Source organism: Atractosteus spatula, chromosome 21 (genome assembly GCF_055471065.1).
Source record: "Atractosteus spatula isolate fAtrSpa1 chromosome 21, fAtrSpa1.hap1, whole genome shotgun sequence".
NCBI lineage: Eukaryota > Metazoa > Chordata > Actinopteri > Semionotiformes > Lepisosteidae > Atractosteus > Atractosteus spatula.
In genome coordinates, this window is record NC_142726.1 from 11089369 (window position 1) to 11109537 (window position 20169).

At 34.5% G+C, this 20169-nt stretch overlaps 1 protein-coding gene across 1 annotated transcript in view; it reads left to right on the forward strand.

Moving 5' to 3' along the window:
• Positions 1–20169, forward strand: part of itfg1 (integrin alpha FG-GAP repeat containing 1) — a 114340-nt gene that overhangs the window by 25067 nt on the left and 69104 nt on the right. The window contains exons 8-9 of the mRNA XM_088938535.1: positions 1849–1930; positions 10324–10418. Coding sequence (XP_088794661.1) covers positions 1849–1930; positions 10324–10418 — 177 coding nt within the window. The remainder of the gene's footprint in view (positions 1–1848; positions 1931–10323; positions 10419–20169) is intronic.

A 20169-nucleotide genomic window follows, 5' to 3' on the forward strand; every position in this document is an offset into this window, starting at 1 on the left:
ATCACAATCAGCTGCCGCTCATCCATTCTTCATCACTGCGGGTGATTCTGTTGGCTATTTTTTGAGCTTCAGGAGCTACTGTTTCATGCCAAAGCCATTTCGGTAACATTTGGAATATAACAAAGAATGATTTTAAGTTCAGCTTCCATTGTAAATGAGATTTTTTCAACATTTTATTGATATGCATACTTACAGGTTTCCAGTCTTCATGTAGCACTTGTACCCAAATAACGTTAGTAGGGAAGTGTTTCTAACAAATTCCCTTTGTCTGCTAGTGTATGCTAAATTCATAATGATTCAAGTACTAAGTATTCCCCTGCAGGAATTCTTAAGCACTGAACAGTGCACCCCAAAAGTGCTAATGTTTTGGTTGAATACTAGCAATATGAAATTCATTTGCTGGAATAAAGTCACAGCACATTTGTAATCTTTAAAATACTTTGTCATAATCTATTGATATGACAGTGCACATTGATGGCAGTCACATCTTGTAGAGATGCAGACATTAAAAGAAAACAGTTCAACTTCTTACCTGTTTTTTTCATCTGTGCCTTTTGATAAGACAGCCAAAGGGTGTTTGATTTGGTTAATGTAATTTTTAAATCATCATTTGTTTTAAGATTTAGTTATGGTCTAATAGTAAATCCACAATTTAATGTTTAACATTAATGCCATTTGAGTGAAAAGAATGTGATTTGTTTTCATGTTATACATTCAGTTTAATTAACTTTAGTGTATGGTACAGCATCTGTAAATCCTATCTATAGTGGAACAAAGTTAAGTGTGTAGATACAACTAACTGAAGGTCAAGTACTGTATCACTGTTAAATAAAAGCTACCACAAGAAACATAATGAGGACTAATTGTATTTATCTTTAATGTTAGGCAGAAGAGTAATGTTCTGAAAAATCTTGATACAGTAGCTATTTTTAGTATAACAGTGCCCTGTTGTTCTGAAATGGTCTATGTTCTCTTGTATTTTTCATGAAATTATGAATCAGCGTTAAGTTAAATGGTTGTGGTTCAGAATTTAGTAGACAATTACATTGGTTGACTTACTGTACATGACTCTTCAGTTGATTTAAGAGAAAGGGTGTGGAACATGGGATTAACCAAAAACTCTGATTAGAGCATAAGAAAGAATGTTTATCAAGTTGTAATAGGGTGAAGGGTAAATTGTGACAAAAGCACACATTTGGAGTGCTATGTGTGGCACAAGCAGCCTTTGCTGTCAAGAATGAAATGTATCACATGGTTTTATACATTCAGTGGTGGAACTTTATTTTGAAGGGACTTTAAAGATTCTGCACGCCATAAGGCAGGAGTCTTGATGTTTAAAGTCAAGCTGTAGTTCACTAAAGAAACACTGCACAAGTCTGACTGTGTGACAGCTGAACTGTGAAATCCTCCCTCTGAAAGATAGGGCCCATGACATATCCTAACAGCAAGGGAGTTCTTCTTATAGGTTAACTAACTTGTTGTCCTTGAAGCAAGATGCACTGTGTGGCAGCACTCTTCAGCTTCCAGAGATATCTAACCTGTACTGCTTGTTTAGTTTTATAAAGCACTTAACTCCTTTTAACCCGAGTGTGTCTGTTTCAAATACATTTCTAATTACCTCTGAAGAGATTTCTGAAGATTGAAGAAAGCACAATTGTGATGTCTTAAAAAAAGTTTATTCTGTTACAATTTTATTCTCAGCCTGAACTAGTAAACAAAAGTATTTAAATATTTTCAATGAAATATCAAAAACAAAATATATTAATTAATCTTTAGTAAGATAAAGGGTGCGACTATTGAGTGTGTATTACGAATGTTTCTCATTAAAATATTCTTGTTTTAAACTAGGATGGGAACTTCTCCAAAACCACCATATTGAAAACTCCAGATAAAGTGGCTATCACTGGACAATCAGCTTTTGCGGACTTTGGTAAGATTGTTCTTTCTTTGTTGTACAGTATTCATTTTACTTCATTTTCACATCAGTTCTCTTTCCCATTTCTAATAGATTTTATTGAAGAAATTTAATTCAGACTGACAGTAAAATCTGCACAAACGGGCCAGAAATCATCTTGACATTTTTCTTTAAAGAATATTAGTCTGCTTTTTTGGTCTTTGTAGCTACCATTTTTGTCATAACCTCCTTAAAAAATCCCAATTTCAAAAAGCTTGTTTTGTCTCCTTTGATTTTTTTGCATGTCTGAGATGAAGATTTAGCGCATATGAAACATCTCCAGCTTCAGCCACCCAATCTCTATACCTTTCACATTAACAAACATGCTTTGTAGTTTCCAGTGGTTAATTTGTTACCAGAAGCTAATTCTTTACTACTGCAAATCATGAACTATGTTTCTTGTGGTGGACACAAGTGTACTTTCAGAATTAACAATGCAAATTTAACTAATTTGAATACATAATGTCTCGGGAAATACCGAAAGGTTGGTATTTAACAGCACTTTGGAAGCGTATAATTACTGTAATTTAAATAATTGATTAGAAAGGTGAAATGGTAAGTAAAAAAAAAAAGCTTTTCCCTGTTTGGATTTTGGCCTTTTGTTCAAAGCACTTGGTTATCTAAGCAAACAAGGACTCTTCATTATTATAATCTATTATTTTCTGTGTCACTATGGAAATTTCATTTCGTCGGTTACCATGGTTAGGATGATCAATCCTCAGGAGGCTGTGTATTTTTAAGAGAGGTGTTTCTGAAGAGGAGCTGAACAAAGGCTGTGGGCCAAGGTTTTAGATTTCATTTTGCAAAATCTCATTCTTGGTATAGCTTTTAAGTTAAACAATGGCAGTGTTCATAAGCAACAATGAAAGATAAGAGATAGAGCTTAATTGCTTTTTGTCTTGTTTCTGAACCAAGCACTTTTGTTTAGGAGTCTAATTTTCTTAACTTACATAATCATTCCCTTGTTATAAAAATGCAGTTAATTATATGGGCCTATGGGCATAGTTAAATAGAAGGAAGCCATTCAGTCAGTTTGACATTTATGCACTGTGGCATTTAGTCCATGTTAAAGACTGACGGTTGAACTTGTAATTTAGGACACCTCTTGACAATTTTATGGTAAAAACTTCCTATCACTTGTATGTTAACAGTTCTGTCGGGGAGTCCCATATTAATGTAATAATAATGTCGAGGTTTTCATTGCTGTTTTACTGTTCAATTAGATTAATAAAACAGAATCTCTTTTCATGTAAATCAATTGTAAAGAAGGCTGTAACATTGTAATGTTTTCATCTATAATTCTTTCCAGAAATATGTAAAATATTTCTGTTGCCTGCTATTTATGTGTTTATGCTTTGGAAGATTGATTAGCTGTACATCATTTATGTTTTAAGGGCATAATGTGAAACAGTAGGATATAGGTGTAAAACGAAGTCAGTTGATTTTAGTCTATACATGCTATGTAATCATGCAGGGGATGTCTTTGCTCAATTATGGAACCAGGAATGGGTATAGGTATCTTAAATTACTGCAGATTTTCTACATTGCTTTTAAGACAGTTCCTAGATTAATAAATGCAGTGCTGGCCAAAAGTATGACATAAGAGATGACCAAATACACATTTTAACATCAGTATAATTAATTTATTAGTTTACACAATTATTCTCAGATAAAAACAACAAACGTAGTTAGTCAATTTTAAACATTGTTTTTGTTTTGCCTGTGGAAGTAATTTCCTCTTGTTTTAAATAACCACATAGTCTATGCTTCATAGCTGTAGACAGCATTTTTTCTGAATTTGTGGAATTCCAGCACTAATCAGAGTATTAATCTCATAATGCATTTTTCCTTTGATTTCGATCTTTGGTTGGTAAGTGATTTGAGAACCCGGGTGACCAGATTATGTTCTGAAGGACACAATGGTCTCCTTGTATTTTCAATAGCATTTCAAAATAGTATGCATTGTCACCTGGTATTTCTCTTTATTTAGAATTGTAAAACAAGAAAGACTTCCTTTTATATAAACCTGTGACCTTTTATATAAACCTGTTCAGATTTTCCTGTTTTTACCTGATGAGCTGAAGTGATCATTTTATCTTTGTGAATGTCATGAAAGTGATTAACAGATATTAAGTGAACGTATTTTTGTACCTTTTGATGTCTGCTGCCATGCAACACCATTAACCATCTGTATCAGGAGCGATGTATCTTTACTGAAGATCACAGCAGGGGCTTCTTACATTTCCTTAGGGATCTGTCCAATCCATAGGTCTCACTCAAGTCAAGTTATAACTCACCTGAAGTTGGTTTATGGGCCTTTGCAGCAAAATAGCTAATCAGTGTAAATCATTCAAGTCAATGGACTGCTCTCAGTGATGTAGTAAAGCTTCGTACTGTTCCGAAAGAAGTAAAGACTATGGTACATAAAAAGGGTATAGGCATTTTTGGAAAACTGCTGAGTTTGTGAAACCGTATTTGTTTATAGGCACTTTCGGTGTGGCAGGAGGGTAGGGTTCCTCAGAAAGGCTTTGCATTTAAAATAGTTGTTATTGATTTCCTGGTATTCAAAAAACCAACTCCTTGGGTCATGTGAAAGCCAAGACAGAAAGATCTAGGAGCTGAAGGGAATGCAGTGCACTGTGCTGCATGCTTAATGATTTATGGGGCTCTGCATGGAATATATGGATTGTGACAGGGATATAAAAAAATGTTGGAATACTGTCTTGTAATTAAAATGAAAAAAGAATTAAAAAACAAATGTCCGAGTAGTAGAGAGCCACGTGACATTTGAACCTTTATTGAAGCTTTGTTGGCTAAATGAAAGAAAATCCTATTTGTTTTCCTAGACCTTTTATTTCTTGCACTACCTGCAGTGGATCATTGCCTTGTATCCCCTAGTGGTTCTTTCTCTGCATCACGTCATCCAGTATAATTATAATACCTTATTCTGGGGCACAGTTGCAGATGATGTGTTTTGCTAAACTTAACCAAAATACAGAACAAAACAATTGTTTTTTAGATAAATTGTCTTAATAAAAGAAAATAGAAAAATCAGCTCAGGTCTAAATTGGGATTATGGGCTCAATCTGTGTAGTGAAATCATAGATATAAGAGAATTGGGATTGGCAGAAGGACAGCAGATACAATCCACCTCTATTTCTTAAGCCACTTTCAGAAATGCAGTTTTCTAAAAGATTTCACTGTTTTTCCTATTTATGGTTTGAAAAGAAAACAATTATAACATCTTATTTTGATATCTTGATTTAATTATAATAAATACGAAGTAATAGTACATTGGGCATTTTAAGATGATTGTTGCACTAAAAATTTAAAGTATGTAGAACTTCTTTATTTAAGACGAATGTGTCTAGCTGTCCGAAAAACCCAGAGCCCAGAGAAAAATATTTACCAAAAAGCAGAGTGTCCTTAGCTGCCATTCCAGGTCACTGGGCCACTGAGTGACCATGCCTTCTTCTTGTACTTAGTGATTCTAAAACTCTTCACTTAGTTCTTGAATATTTCATTAATAAGGTGTGAATGCAAAATGTAAATGCATGAAATATATTGGACTATTAATTTTGTCAGTCCTTGATTATAATAATAAAATATTACTGTATATTTACTTTGAAAGGCAGGAAAACATAATGCTTAATAATGTTCAAAACAGTTATTTCATATGAATAACACTGCTTTAATGAAAGCTTGAAAATACAATTTAAACTTTTTAAAACTATTTTAAAACCCTTAAACAGATATGTAAATCAAAATAATAGGAACAGTAACTTTGTTTAATAATAAAAAACAGTTATAAATCCTCTGGGCAGTTGTTTATTGTTCAAGATGATTATTTTCTTGAATAGAAACTAACATTTTAGAATATACTCTTACCTCTTTTTGAACCCTAACTGTGCATAGTTTCTAGCAAGAAGAAATATCACTGCCAACTTAAATTTATTTGAGAGGGTTGTAGTGTACATGCATTTTGTTCTCAGTTCATAAACAACAGAGAAATACAGTGCATATTGACTTATACATACGTACACAGGAAACAGACCTGAATTAATTATTATTATTATTAGTTGAGGTTGATTAATATGTATACAATAATGAATTTTGAAGTAGCATTGGTTTTCCAGATACAATTTTAATCTACACTTGAAATGTTTTATGAACAATCCATCATTGTTGAGTTTTGTGGGTTATAATTAACATACCATTCTTCATTTATCCATTAACTAAATTTCATTAACCTATGTGATCGTAAGACTGAAGACTGAAATTATTCATCTGTTCATGGTCTTGAATCACTCTTTAAAATGTTACTTTTTTATTAATTAACAATTTGTTTAGTTCTGTATGTAGGCCATTTGTGAGACCCCTCTTTATGGTGTGTTCTTTAAATACCAGTCCAACTAAATTTTCAGACTAATTACTATTACTTAATACAGAGAATCTTCTCTTTTGAAAAACATGGATTTGATCTCAAGGGATCACACAAAAGCAGATTCTTTCCTTTTAAATGTAAAAGAACTTAAACTTCATACAAAATGAAATACTATATTCATACAAAGTGTGAACAAAGTGATGAGTCCTTTAGACAATGTGATGTTTGATGTCCATTTAAAATTATTCCAGGCACACTTTCACAATTTCCTGTGTTTTTTTTTAATTTTTTTTATGCCACTGTAAAGAATGCTTTCAAAACCTATTCTAAAATGACCTTCCTCTGAGAATGCACACCCTTCTCTTATTGCAGGCAGAAAGAGTGCTGCAATTTAGAGAAAGACCAAAACTTTTTGAACCATTTCTACTACCTGAAAAAAAAGAAATATACCCAACCTTCAATTTTATTTTTTATTGCCCAGAATCAACAAGGTTGAAGACTGCTGCTTCAATTAACATGAAGGATTGTTAGGATTCTTGCATCCTCCAAACTCAGCAAATGGGGCTCTCATAACCAAGTCCTCAACAGCAGAACAGGCAGAACATGTACCACCTTAAATATCACAGTGGATCTTCTGACAGACAAAGGCTGCAGCAAAGAGACCTCAAGCATCTTGGTCTGCATCATTTTGAATCACAATTGCATTCTGTCAAGATGTGTGGAAGATGGTGCTCAGTGGTTTCTCCACAAATAGCAGATGTTATACAGAGACTTGTTCCATCCCTAGCACATGGTCTAAGCCCTTTGGTGACCAGCTAATGGTGACCGAAGAAGGTTAGTCATGTCTGGAAGCTCATAGTCATGATCTGGGAGCTGTTACAAGAGGATTGTCAAGGCCTTGAGTTGAGGTTGAAGTGCATTTTGGCAGCTACAACTGTGACTGTGCAGCCCTTCTGAGGATCCACCATGCTCAACCATTCTGGGGACGAGGCTAGAAAAGGTTCCTGAAAAAATAGTCTGCCTCATCACTTATGATTAAATAGTCCCATCCAGAGAAATCACCTTCTTGCCATTGAAAATCACAAAAGATAGTCTAGACAAACTTACACAGAGTGCTGTACTTCATTTGTGGCCCATGAACTCCAAAGACATGATATCAATATCACCCTAAGTGAAAACTGATTAAATGGAAATGTATACATTTCCCAAAGCATACAGAAGCCCAAGGTATACAGAAGTGACAATATTTTCTTCTACAAGTGAAAATCAGAGGAAGAATGTCAGATTCATGGAGCTGAATTTGACATCAAGAATTAATCATCAACCACATTCATGAGTTACCTGTTTGAATCAGTAAATGCCCCTTAATAATAATAATAAACTTTATTGTATATAGCACCTTTAAAGGTGGCTTCTCAAAGCGCTTCCCTTGACTCTTTGTCTCAAATTAACAAGGAGCCATTGTAGGCATCAATACACTGGAATATGATTGAAATTGACATTGCCCATATCTAATATCATGCTTAAGACAGGAGTTCATGACTGCTGGACCCCATCTTATCTGTTCAAATATGTTTATCAAATTAGATCTCAAACACCACCTGAAAAGAAAATGAAAGCTCTCTAGGAACAACCAAAAGAGAGGAGAATGCATTAAGGAAAAATTATTCAGCCTCAATCAAGAACAGAGGAAAGGTATAAACACTACTTGGGGAGATGTCAAGACAGCACACATGGAGCAGATCCATTACTGAGCCATTTGAATTTCAGGAGTAGTCAAACTTTGGTGTGTCATCATCGACTCTGATGTGACTCTGTTTTCATTATTTCTGATTCTAATATAAAGCATAAAGCAAAGAGCATGGAGTTACTTCAATCAAACTCCAGTATGGTGATGATGCTATAGTATGTGCTTTGACAGAAATGGATCTCCAGACAAATGTCAGCAATATTCATTAAGGTGTATGAGGAGATGGGACTTTCACTTAAAATTAAGAAGACCAAAATTCTCAGCAAGTGCAAACTGCACACACCTTAATGACATTGAGTTTGATCACCATGAGTCTCTGAAGAAGTAGAGCATTTCTTATACCTTGTGATTTAAGTTTCACAGATGACTGATATTGATGAAAACATCCAGCATCACCTGAAATCTGCAAATGCAACCTTCAGCTCTTGAGTTTTTGAGAAATATGGTATGAAAACTGAAAACAAACTTATTGTCTACCATGCAGTCACCATTCTTACTTTATCGTAGGGAGCTGAATAATGAACAACATTAAGGAGACTCATAAAATAATTAGAATTGTAGATTGTAGATACATAAAGATTTTATGTATTAAATGAGAGGAGAGACTCATGAGCATCGGTGCTCTCACCTGTGCCGGCACTAACAAGCATTGAAATATGACCATTCACTATCAGCTCTGTTGGGTTTGTAATGTCATTTGGATGTCAGACTTCGGGCTCCCAAAGAAGGTTCTCTTCTTTTGATCTTAGCCATGGCAGTCACACCAGAAGAAGAATTTCAGAGGTACATTAAAATAATATATGAAGAAAACATCCTACAATCTGAAGGACAGCTAATGATTGCATGAATGGGTCTTCATTAAACAGTATAACAGTATAATTTCGTATCCAAAAAATGTATTGCAAAATGTAAATAATTCACCAAAGGAAATGCTTTATTTGAAATTTGCTGTATAATGGTTTCATAATCCCTTTGTAACTGCTAAGTGAAACGTTATAATCACATGTACAATACTTTACAGGGAGTTATGAAGCCATTCTACAGCCTCATTCAAATAAAGCATTACTGGAGTTTTTTTGTGTTTTATAGATTTTTTTTTAACATTCATGGGTACCAGACTTGCTTATTTGTGAAAATTAAGTGAGAATTTTCAATGTGAGATATTAGAAGGCAGTGCACTTTTTTCATTCATGTGATACAGTTTCCAAGTTACTTCCTACAGATGTAGTGAAAACCATCTTAGAAAACTACCAAAGCAAATAACTGAGATAATTAGTCTGTTAATGGTTTTAACCTATAATTCAAAAGTGTCAGTCCATGTTTTTAGATGATAAATGTCTATAAATACACTTGAAGGTTACGTTTTTGCCAAAGTAGTTCTGTTCTGTAAGTAGGGACACTGATCAGCTTCATTCAGTTGCAGCCTTTGTTTTATTATAATGAATCTGAAGACTTAATGGATACAGAACATATGCTAGACAAAACATTCCATCTGCTTTATTATACCAGTAATTGCTTTTTGAAGTGACAGTGCCCTGTTGCATAATTCATTAATTGGATTTACTATAATCAAGAATCACAATGACTAGCACAATATCAGGAAGGAAACAACTTGCTTGTTAGTATTTTTACTATTATTTTGTTGAACTAGCTAATTGTACTCAATATTGTCCAATAGTGCCATTGGACACAGCTTGTTATAAATCAGCATTATTTGTTTTTAATAATTTGATCTTATTACAATGTTTTTGACACGAGTAGATGGGCCATCATTCATCACCTCCTTGGTGATCTAACCTTCGAGCAGCATCTGGAGATGATGTTTCATGAGAAATCATGTTTAAATGATTGTATTATTAAAAAAAGTAAAAGGTTCCAGGATGTGTTTTTTGATCGGCAAACAAATACATGTCTGATACATGTCTACATCCTCAGACATGTTACCTATATGCCTCTAGGTATTGCACAGGTACAACAGTGGCATTTTCCTTTACATTACATCAGATTTTTTTTTAAATGTGACAAAAATACAAATGCATATAATTTTAGTTCAGAGTGCCTTAATACCAGAGGCAGAAGTCACATGTAAAAGGCAGTGGGTTGTAATTTATTGTACTGATATATATTCACCCGGTTCTCTGTTGTCTGTAATTTACATTGTTATCGTGTATACTTTATTCTATGAAAGTCATTAGGTGTCTGAATCAGACTCACATTTTGTTTCCCTTTTTGCAGATGGTGATGGGTTTCAAGACCACCTGCTGCCTGTCTGTATGGATGATGGCTGTCAGAAAAGTGCAATATACGTCAGCAGCCCAGGGAAGAAGGAGGTACTGTATGCAAAAGCTGTGCTTTTAGCAGAAATATGGAAGGAAACAATTTGTCATACTATATATGACATACAAGGACAAAATCCTTTATTGGCTTGCGACAGCTTCTATTTGACATTGTGATGTTGTTTTGTAAAACTACCTGTTTGTAAGTGCATTACTACCTGTCTGTCTTGTGCATAAATGTTGGTGATCGGAGGTGTTTATTTACTGAAGTGCCTCATCACTGCAAAGAGGGTTTTGCGTTTTTTTTGGGGGGGGTACTCGGTGACCCTCAAATTGGTATTCTTTTTTAACGTAGAATATTTGTGTCGAGTCATGATTTTTTTATACTTGGTTTCCAAGGCGAATTTTTGCATACAATTATAATTGGCAAGTCATAGTCATGTTGTGTATTTTGTGCAGAAAGTGAAACGGATAGAAAAGAAGCATATTTTGCAGGAGATAAAGTAAGACTTTTTTAGGGAAAAATTGCTGGCTTGTATCCAACATTATCCTAAAGGGGTTTACAAATCAGACAAATCTTACAACTTGTGACTGCATAGCCACTTTTTTAAAAAACTGTAGAAACTCTATGCTTTTGACACTAGAATTTAACGCCATTCTGTTTTACTTTTCATATATTTATGCGGTATCGCATAAACAAAATTCAGATATTGCAGTGAATATTTGTCATGTTATGGTTAAATGTCCAATAAATGAAAAGCATCTCCAGCAGCAATTGAGAAGATTAGAGAAAGCCTTAGATACAGTATATCCTGTTTTAGAAGAATATGTGTGATTATATTTGTATTTTAGAAGTATAATGTTTTCATTAAATGTAAATCCCATTTATATGGATAAGCTTTGAACAATACTCTTTACAACCCATGTTCAAAGGAGTTCTGTTTAGGTAACCAGTTGCAATATTAGTAATACATATCTGCCAGGATTTGGGCTGAAAGCAGACATGTTAATGAGCCTGGTATGCACAGAACAGCCCATAAGGGAAATGCACATACAGCAGAGGCATATGGTTCGCTTGCTATAATATATCTGCAGGAAAGTCCACACATAATTCTTTGTTGAGCCATAGACTTTATGCAATACTAAAAATTGCATGAGAAGGCTTGAATGCTACGTAGTGTACATGGAGGAAGAAGAACATATGATATTGTTGGGCAAGATCATTTCTGGAATTCCTAATCCAACATGTAGAAATTCATTAAATTTTAATGTAGCGTACGGTATGAGATGTTATTTTTCACACACTTGACAATAATTGCTATCTATCTTTTTTAGTACTTAATCCATGAAAAAATGCTAGTCTATGCAGTAAATAACTAGTGGTCTCATACTTACACGTGTGCTTTCCATTTTTAGTCACGATGTCTTATAACAGTGAAACATATCTGTCTCCTTCCATGGTGTTCCACAATCCAAGCAATTTCTTAGGTTTCTTAGGTCTGTAGCACCTTGACACCACAGGTAAGGGTTAAAGTGGTTTCTTAAAGGCCAGTTACTGAGTTAAATTATTATTAATAGTCAGACTAAGACTAACCCACCAGAACTAGAACTATGCATTGTTCCCTGCCTGCACATGTATACTGAGTAAAATAAGCTACTGCAAAAAATCAAGTACAAATGGTATACCCAAACTAAAATAATCACAGGCAATGTTGTTTTGATAAGTGCATATGTAGAAGACGAATGATCATATGAGCACTGAAGCTTTCAAAATGGCCATTATCATCTCAGTAACTGACTTCTCAAAGCATCCTTCACAGTGGGATCAGTTATGGTTGATTCAGTTCTTTATATGGAGAGCTCAATGTCTTCTTTTCAGGGGGAAAATCTTCTGTACAAACCTTCCATTTACATTTTAAATGTTGTTTTAAGCCAGGAAAAGAAACCAGGCAGTAAGGATAGAACGTATTCATGAGTTCTGACACTTACAGGTGCCTTCAAGGTTGAGAGAGGTTTGTCACAGTGATAGGTGATGATCTTCATGCATTTCCACTGTCTCAACAGTGTCACCTGCACCCCCTGCTACTTTTAATGAGGCATTTGCGTTATTTACACTCTGAGTTCAGGAGCATCTGTAGAGCAAAAGAATTGCCATGTTAGTGCTGAATGAGCTGACAGCACCTGAGTTCATTCATTTTGCAGAATGATTCAGCTGAACATTAGCCAAGTGTCAAAGGTTGACATGCAAATTCTTTGAGTAGTTTTGGAGTTTGTCCTAATCCACTTTTTTTCTGTTTTGTGAAAACAACAGCTGCCAAGTTTCACGGAGCATTTTTCGATCCATGAATTCATCAAGAATATCACACTCAGTTTTATTCAGTTGTCAGTAGGGCTGCCTCTGTCAGTGAAACATTGTGTGCTGTTGGGTGTCACTGATCAATAAATAAGCCGCATTAAAGTGAACAGATTGAACACAATGCTTCACTGATAGAGGTAGCCCTTCTGACAACTGTCAGTCACAGTATGACGAGTCTGTCCTGAAACCACAACAGTGTATCCCAGTTAACAAGTCGGAGAGTGTAATTTGCCACTGCAGACATTGTTTAACTCAATTATGTCCCAAGAAAGCACAAAGTCTGACCCTGCCACTAAATCTTTATGTGCACAAACACTGCATCCATTTCATGTTTGAATTTATGCCTCTGTCCCCCCTCTTTCACCACCCCACTAACAAACAAAACTTATCAGTGCCAGATGCAGCGTTACAGTCAATGTGTGCAGTGTGTACTGCTCTCAATCACTGGTTCAGCCCTTTATCTCAATGTTGAATGCATAGAGAATAAAAACAGAAAAGCTTTGGCTTCTTAACTATATAAAGTTCTTCAACTTTCAAAAATATTTTTGTAGAATGTTTCTTTTTTACTGTAAATACCTCCAATAAATATATATAATATGGAAGATACTTTATTAATTTATTAAACATAATTTATAATTTAGTTGTTAATTTTAAAGTAGAAGAGATGTAAAATGCGCTGGAGCAGTATCCTCAAATCCAAGCCCCTCAGAGGAATATATCTCATTATATCCATTCAGCAGTTCTCTTCAAGACATAATCTGAACCATCTAGTACACGTGAGGGTAATTCAAAGTTCATTAAGGTTTCCATATTACTCTACTAAATTTATCATTATTTATTTGCAAGAAAATACCAGCAAAGAAAAAAGTATAATTCCAGTGTTAATTTTTCATGCAAACTAAGGTAGACTACACCTTTAAACCTAAAACTCTAACACACTTTTATGGTTTTCATGTAATACTGAAAGGAGGTCAAATAATGGCATTTAAATTAATCTTTTATTCACAACTCTCTAGTCCTGCACTGTTGGTTCAAACTAAATCCAAAAGTATGTACAATACCTTTCTGCCATTGGTATGAAGGAGGCAGGACTAAGTCAGTGCACATTTACTGACTCTCTGGGGTGTTCACAGCCAGCAATTTATAACCTGGGAAGATGCTGCAGCCAGACATAGTCCATGAATGACAAACCATGATTTGGGAGACTGTGAATGATAATATCTCACCAAGAAAGAAGGAGAGGTCAAAATATGATATTTTGGGTAGGAATGTCTAATTGCTACAGATGTCAATCTGTAGCTATTGATGACAACCTGAGTGCACAGAATTACAAGCCTTTTTTCCGGGCTGATTCTGATTTGACAGCATTTCAGCAGGATAATGGTTGTGTGGCAACAGATAGTTATGCCGTGGATACCCTACTTGCCAGAATTGAGCTCCACTGAACATTTGTGGGATGAGTTTGGAAGATGTGGCATCTAACTATGTGGCTATATGAGGGAACAGGACAGAATACCATAAAATAGCATGAGCATCCTGCTGCAAAGCATGGGTTGCAGATATACAGCTTAAGTGGCTTCTTCTTATTTCCTTCTTCTTCCTCCTCTTCATGGCCACATACCCTGATAGGCTGTGACTTTCACAGTAGACACAGAGTGTGAATGTTGTTAATCAACGTAATAAATTTAATTTGGTCATGTCTTTTCAATAAAATGTTTCAAACATGGTACCAAAAATATATATAATTGTTATTCTCCTGAAAACCTTATATGAGTTTTTTTTTTACATTTACAGTAGAACCAATGTTTCTTTTGAAGCTTGGTATATAATCATCATAAAATGAGAAGCAAAATTAGCCAAAAGACTATAAAGGCAGAAATCAACTTGGAAATTAGCAGTTTTCTTACTTATCAGTGCATTCATAAATGATCTCCCTGAGTGTGCAGACCTAAATTTATTGATATAATGTAATTCTTTGTACCGTTGCATTTCTATGTTCTGAAAATTTAATTTCTCAGACTAATGAAGCATGTTTTATTTTGCGTAGAATCAATAAAATTTAGATTTGCTTGCATTATTATGTTTCGGTTTAATAAACAATGGAATGAAAAAAGTTGAAAGTAAAACACTTTATTAGAGATTGTAAACATCTATTTGGATGCCAGTGAAAAATGTTTATATGTATATAAATTAAAGAACTCCTGCAGATCAACTGAGACACTGTTAGCTTGCATTTGCCAACGTGTTTAGAATTAGATGTTTTAATGTTAACAATCTGATTTATTGTGTTTTCAGAGGAAATTAATGCAACACCTTGTTTAAATCTGATGTTTTTTTAAATTTTACACAACTTCAGAGATATAGTTCTGATCTGTGAAATATTCAAGTGTGTTGCATGATACACTTAACATGATGGTTCATACCCAGAGTGAATAGTTTTCATTGCATTAGCTTGTAATGGTTGGTTGTGCTAGTCCTATACTGGAGTCTTTTAATCTAGCCATAAAATTTAACCTCGCAGACTAAATAGAACATCTCTAGATTATTGTATTTTTTTATCACAAAAACAGTACAGTGCAAGTTGGAGGTTGAATGTATTTCACTGAATAGCCATTTGAAAATACATACTGTAGGTACTGTCACTTAAATACTATACTGTTGCTGCTGACAGAAAACATCACTAAATGTGAGTGAGCAATACAGTCTGCATCATCTTCCTCCTAATGTGTTTTACTATTAATATGTTTCTTTTCTTATCATTTATGTAAAGGATCTTTTTAGTATATTTTTCAGTTTACACTCAGGGAAAAAATGATTAATTTGGTACTGTACATTAATATATTATATGGTGTCACTGGAATGTCATGGTGTGGAATGGTGTCAGCTTTTGCCAAAGAAAAATTATAATATAAACTTTCACTATGACATGTGTTAACTAGTCCCTTTGTTTCAGTTTTTAATTGGGGAAAAAAGATGTCATATGTACAGATCTCTTTGTGTTAAAACCTTGTTATTCCTCTTATTTTCAAGCAAAACCAAAACATGTCGACAGTGTATTAAACTATTTTACCCATCACTAATGCATGTAATAATTTAATAATTTAATTCAAGCACTTTGCTTAATGGTTTACAAATATAAAATTTTTGGTGTTCACCTACAGTGAACAATATTATGATATTATACAGTGACATTACAGTTAATTGTGACATTATGCTATTCAGGCATTTTTGAAAAAGAGTTGAATTTTTCATGGGTATTTATTTTCAAGTAAATAATCTTCATTGTTTTGACTATGCTAATTTGTTACTCAATGTATCATTGCCTTAAACAGTATTGATCATGATGTTTCATATTCTGTTGCTAGTACCTTGGATTACTTCTATTTAAGATTATTCAAGTGATCTACCTGTGTAGTATATATGGAATCTGTGTTACCTGTAGATTCAGGATTGGCATAGCAAAATACAGTAAATGTAATTCTAGGCATTTAATTGTTAATAAGATAGTTGCCTTCAAGAAATGGTGTTTCTTACATTTAATTAAGGATTCGTCTTAATTTTTCCAAGTAAATTTATAGATACAGTGGTGCTAGAAAGTTTGTGATCCCTTTAGAATTTTTTTCATTTCTGCATAAATTTGACCTAAAATGTGATCAGATCTTCATGTAAGTCATAAAAATAGATCAATAGAACCCAATGAAACAAATAACAAAACAAAAGGATATACTTTTTCATTCATTTATTGATCAAAATGACATTAAATGTCTTTGTCTGAAAAAGTATGTGAACCAGTGACATGTATTGGCTTCCTAAAAAAGAATCTTCTAGAATCACCCCTTTCCATAAACCAGTTTCAGCCTTTAAAGGAAAGCACTGGCCTCAAAAGAAGGCTGACCCTTTGTGAATTGATTCAAAGTCGTCTGGCACAGTGAGTGTGAAACTGTGCCGTTTCAAGCTGCAGCCACAGAGCCAGCCTGCATTCATATTAAGCCACTATGCCAGAGATGCTCCCAGCTTGGATTTCTAAGATAGACCACTGTGCATCAATAATGGTGCTTACATAATTTGGCCAGCATTAATATTCTGAATGTGTTCAACCTTGTATTTTAAACGAGCATAAAAATGCACATCCACCCCCATGCTTGCAAATATTTCACAATTTGATTTACATACCCACAATATTTTATTTCCATTTTTAAATTGAGATGTATTTTGTAAGCTTGTTGAAGGTTCTGTGGTAAATGACTTATAAAGTGCTCCCCCTCTTCTCCAAAAATATGCTGCAAGGCTGTGTGCCAAAATCACAGATCATGGCTTCTTAGTCACATTGTAAGAAGAGGACTGCTCTTTTGTTGTATTTCCATAGTCGATCGTGGTATTCATCTTTCTGAATGTTTTTACTGGGGGAATGTGGTCACATCCAGAATCTTGATATATAGGTTACATGTTCAAAGCCCTTTAAGCAACTCCCAATTTGTTCACTACGGGCATCCACACAGTACTCTTTTTCTATTAAACTATCTTCATTTGTAATCTGGCAAAGATTATTTGTATTTGGTGCATTGTAGAAAAAGAACAGTTTTGATTATCCTTCCTTTGCATCAGTCAGCAAAGAGCTGTTCAAGTTTGGTCTTTGGAGCAAATTGCAATATATGTTGCTAACAATCTGGCATAGCTTGGTCATGAGATTGATGTCAGAAGGTCTATTTCTTCAAATTGGAATTTTGTGGTTTGATTCGGTTAAAATGCTGAACTTGAAGGTTTCTTCTGATATTCTTTAAACTAATTTCAAAAATCTTGTTTTTTTTAATAATTTATCTGATGGAAGATTGAGTTAAATTATCTTTTGCACAAAATAAGCACACCAATATCTGTCTGACTCACCAGGTAGTATGCAGTGAAGACACCAAAGGCACTCTCACTGGCAGAGTACATTTTTTAAAACTGGTATTATAGGTTTTTGCTGTATATCTCAAATTTCAAGTTTTATCCATATGGCTTTTCATGGATCCATTCTGGAAGTCCAAACCAGCCAACATTGATGTCTGTCTTTTGAAATTGCAATAGTATAGTGACCAAACCTTTAGTAAATCATTACTAAGAGATACGTGGCTTCTGGACATCATTGTACTCAGGGAAGTATAACAAAGCATGATAAAAGCAACAGTAAAATGCGTTTCTTTATAGCATAAGGAAAACCTCAGCAAAATGAGTGGACAAAAAATAGAAAACACCTGGGTAAAAGAGTGACATGTCCATTAATTATGGTTATGCAAAAAAATGCTAGACAGGCCTGGAAGCCTACAATTATGGCTGTCATGGCTGCAGACTTAAGTGATTTTGAAAAAGGGTTCATCTGGGGGGTGCATTTGGCGGGAGCTTAAGTAAGTAAAATGGCTTAACAATGCATGGTAACACATACTTCGTGATATCCATGCATTAATTTGAAATGTAAGGCAAAATTGGCATACCACTACAGATCAAATGGCTACAAACGTCAGCCTGTTGTGCCCAACACCCTATTAAGTTACTTTACATTGGTATTTCCATTTTCTTGTCCACTACCTCAATGTTGAAGAGATATGACAACAGCTTTTGTGAGGAGTTTAAAAAATCTTTGATAAAAAAAATATTTTATTGTGCTCAACATCATTATACTTTATTTTGAAGAGCAGCTTAGTCAGTGTCAAAGTTAATTGTGTACAGTGTATGTGTTGGCCCTGTTAATCTCATCTCTAATATATTCACCTTTAGTGTGTGGTAGTAATTTGTTCTGATACTGTATTTTAAGTTTTTTGATATTTTACTGTACTCTGGCTCCAAACCCTCTAGTTATGTGTCTGTTGGGAGCACTTAGAGAATGTCTCAAAGACAAACTTGATTTGGTTTAAGATGAATGCATGTTCTGTAGGCAGAGCTCTTACTAACTAAAATATTTATTTTTGAAAGCTTTATTTTTCCATACCTGCACATCTCTAGAGATACGGGATGGACCGCAGTGTGCTACATAAACACTCCTGTGCTGAATTATGTAGTTGCCTTGTGACATCCTTGCTGAATTCCAAATCAGTCCGTTTCTACTGATTAGTTGTGCAATTTAGAGTATGTTCATGCATTTGTATGTATCTGAGAGAGAGCCTAATCTTAGGTAGAATTTTCTTACACTTGCATCATCATTTAAAGGCTTCAGATTATACACTGGGAGGAGCATGCATCGCATGATGTCAGTATTCAAATTTATGCTTAACTCTTAACTTTCAAGTAAGTAAATGTGTGCTAAGAAGTAAATAACTCAAACTGGCGTTTTCTAGCATAGTTTAGTAACATAGTATCCACAAACCAGGCACATTGTGAAAAAACAAAAGTGGTGTGACTTTAAAGAGAAGGGGCAACCATTTTCTCACAAAATACAATGTGAAATGGAAGAACAGTCTTACTCTATTCCATATTTCATATTCCAGCAGTCAAGATCCCATTTGTCTGGTGTAATGTCATAAATAAAAAAATAATAACTAACACTTACACTTATATAACGCTTTTCTGAACACTGCACTCAAAGCACTTAAGTCACAACCCATTATTGAAGCCTTACACGAACAGGAAAATCTAAGAAGGCAAAGAAAGCTTGCTTCAATGTACAGAATGTAATAGAAGGTACATTGAGTGATCATTTTACTATCAACAGTATGTTTGTAATGCATTTATCTAAACAACTGTAATAAAGTTATATTATACATAACTTATGTGAATAACTTATGTGTTATATTATATATAACATATTACATATATGTGAATGTACTGTATGTGTTGTGTGTTGCACAGAAGAAAATTTTGCCTAAAGGGGTACATACAGTAAATAAAACAAGTACCACACAGTATTTTATAATGTAAAGACAACTTGTAATTTAGTTGTGTAGTCTTCATAACAGTGGATGCAAGTCTCAACGTGATGTTAAGAGTCATTCTTTTCTGATTTAGTTGGCAGGCAATGGTGGGGGAGGTTGATATCGTGGGAAGTTACCACTGGTGCTAGGGATAGGAATGTGTTTAAGACCTTGACTGTTCTGCAAGGTGGCTGAAGTCATTCCTGAACTTATCATAGTCTCTATATTTTTTTAAATCCAGCAGTATCACTGCACATATTTGCTTCTTCAGTGTGAATGAACGCTTAGTTGTGCAGCTTCTACTAATGGGAATCGTCTATTACTATTACCGATATTACTGTAGTTCCTCTTTCTAAAACGTCACACAGCCTCACATTTCCTGAAAAGTACCACCAAATCACCATAACAAAATAGGTTCAGACTTGTTCTTGTAAATGCCACCAATGGCTTTGCTCATTAAATGCAGGAATTGTTTCCTGCAAATTATATCCTACTTTTTAAATAGGAGCAGATGCTAGGGAGAACTCAAGAGTCCTGAAGATGAATTGTTGGCTGCCATCCTGGA